The sequence below is a fragment of the Vombatus ursinus genome, unplaced genomic scaffold (assembly GCF_900497805.2).
Source record: "Vombatus ursinus unplaced genomic scaffold, bare-nosed wombat genome assembly UNPS02009205.1, whole genome shotgun sequence".
Taxonomy (NCBI): Eukaryota; Metazoa; Chordata; class Mammalia; order Diprotodontia; family Vombatidae; genus Vombatus; species Vombatus ursinus.
Window position 1 is genome coordinate 19,832,910 of NW_020948983.1, and position 2,380 is coordinate 19,835,289.

Sequence of the window (2,380 nt, forward strand, 5' to 3'; positions counted from 1 at the left end):
CCGCCTCCGTAGCCCCCCGCGCCGCCGCCGCCGCCGCCTGCTCCCGCCCCCGCCCCAGGCCCGGGGCCGGGGCCAGCCCCGCCGCCACCGCTGCCGCCGCCGGCTCCCCCGTAACTCCCGGTCATGGTGTTGTAGGCGCTGCTAACTATGCAGCCGAGCCCATAGTCTGCGTCCTGCAGGCGCGAGGCGGACACCATGCAGCTGCCCTGGTCCGGGCTGTTGAGAATCTGATCAATGCCGAAACTGATGGGCTCGGCGTGGCCCGGGTGGAGGTGGTGCGGGGCCAGGTGTTCCATGTCCCCCGGCGCGCCGGGGCCCCGGCCCCGCTGGGGGCCCGGCGACACAGGCACCGAAGAGTCGCCGGGGGCGCTGAGCTCCTCTGGGTTGGCGGAGCAGAGCTGGGCTGGGCGGGCCAGGGGGCAGGAGCGACGCAGTGGGGCGCGGGGCACAGCGTGGCTGCGGAGGCGGGAGAAGCCGGCACCAGCTTCGGGTTCGCTCCGGGTGCTCGGGGAGACTTGGAGGCGAAGTGTGGAAGGGTTCGCTGAAGTAGCCGGGGGGAGGGGGGACGCCGCCTGTTCCTCTCCTCCTCCGGATTCTCGCTCGCTGTTGACTCTGGGACATCAATCACTGGGCGAAAAGGCCTGGGTGAGATGTAGCTTCGCAGTTTTAGGCCCTGTCTCTCCATTGGCTGAGACCAGAGAGGAGCGGGATGAATGACAGCGAGGAGGAGAGGGGGAGAGAAGGAGGGAGAGGGAGGGAGAGAGAGAGAGGGACTAGGGGAGGGCGGAGGGAGAAACTGAGAGAGTGAGAAATAGGGGGGAAAATGGGGGGGGGGGAGGCGAACCAAAAAGAGATAGGGCAGTAGAAAGAGAAAGAGGAAAGTCGTAGGAAGCGATCTAGAAAGAGAAACTAGTGGGACATAGACACAGAGGAGGAAGAGGTGGTAAAGAGAATAGCCAGCCCCAGTCTCACCCTGGCAAACAGGGCCTCTCCTTCACCTCTTCCAGATCCCGAGTCAGAACCCCTGAGTTCCTTAGTCTCTGGACCGGCAGGTTCCCCCAGATGTCAGGAGTCTCAGGGAAAGACGGAAGCTGCTTCCATCCAGGGCTGACGACACCTGTCAATGAACCTGGAGATTTGCTTCCAAGCTTCAACTGTTGATGATTAAAAAGAAATCTTTGGTTTTGAGATTTCTAGTGTATGGAGATCTGGCTATTGTGGGTAATTTTGGGAAAATACAGGCAACGTCCACTTCAAAATTTATTATTATTTTTAATGCCATCCCTTGACAATAATATTTAGAGTTTTGATAGAATCTCTGGATTCAGAAGTGAGATTGGGAAGAAGTTAGGAAAGGAAAGACAATTAATGAGAAATGAACAACAGACTCTGAAGCTGGATGTGATGGCCTCTGCCCAAAATATTGAGACACCTCCAGCTCAAATGTTTTTCCTTCATTGTATAACCTTGCTAAAGTCCCACCAATCATCACTTCCTTTGGGTTTACAAGCTTCTCTCAAAATGCAGATGCCTTTGGGTAATAATAACAGTCACCCACACTTAGTGTGGATTAGTTTAATTACAGATTCGTAGATTGCTAGAGCTGGCCTTAGAGATCATCTAGTTCAACCCCTTCTTTTTATCTAATTTGATTTTAAAATAAATTTTATTGATGTCTCATCTTTATATGACAGTCATTTCCCATCCTCCTTCAGCTTTAACCATCCCTTGTGACAAAGAAAAACAATTAAGCATACACACACATATACATACATATATGTTAATACACACATATGTATTAACCATATCTGAATGTAGCCAATGCCCTATTAACTCTCTCATTTTACGGATAAAGTTCATAGAGATCAATTGATTTGCCCAAGAGCAGAGCCAGAACTCAGACCCAGGTCTCCTAACCCTCTCAGTACAAGATGCTTTCCACTATCCCATACTGTCAGAGCCTTTTTTCTAGCAGTACCTAAGATCAGCTTCCCTAAGAGAGTGGGACTGGAGGATTGGTTGACTATTTGTCAATTTTTTGTGTGTCTATAGACCTTTGAAGGGGTGAAGGGAAGATCTAGGACAGGGGTGGGGAACCTGTGCTCTCAAGGCCGAATATGACCCTCTAGGTCCTCAAGTGCAAGAGGTCGTGGGAGGGTTCACCTGGGGATAGGAAAGGAGAGCAAAGAGAGAGATGGGAAAAGGCCAAAGACAATATTTTCACATTTAGGAATTTTGCCTCTACCTGCCCAAAACCAAGGAAGAGGGAGTAGCCCCTCTCCTCCTCTTGTATTTATTTCTTCCTTCTCCTTCCTCTCATCTCCATCCTCCCTCTTACACTTCATTGGCCCATCACTCTCCAGAGGTTTCCTATGACAGT

At 52.1% G+C, this 2,380-nt stretch overlaps 1 protein-coding gene across 1 annotated transcript in view; it reads right to left on the reverse strand.

Moving 5' to 3' along the window:
* TLX1 (T cell leukemia homeobox 1) overlaps positions 1-315 on the reverse strand; it is an 8,752-nt gene extending 8,437 nt beyond the window's left edge. Inside the window, exons 1-2 of the mRNA XM_027851830.1 lie at positions 89-315; positions 5-37 (exon numbers count right to left, since the gene is read on the reverse strand). Coding sequence (XP_027707631.1) covers positions 5-37; positions 89-296 — 241 coding nt within the window. The 5' untranslated portion in view covers positions 297-315. The remainder of the gene's footprint in view (positions 1-4; positions 38-88) is intronic.
* Between the last annotated feature and the right edge of the window lie 2,065 nt (positions 316-2,380).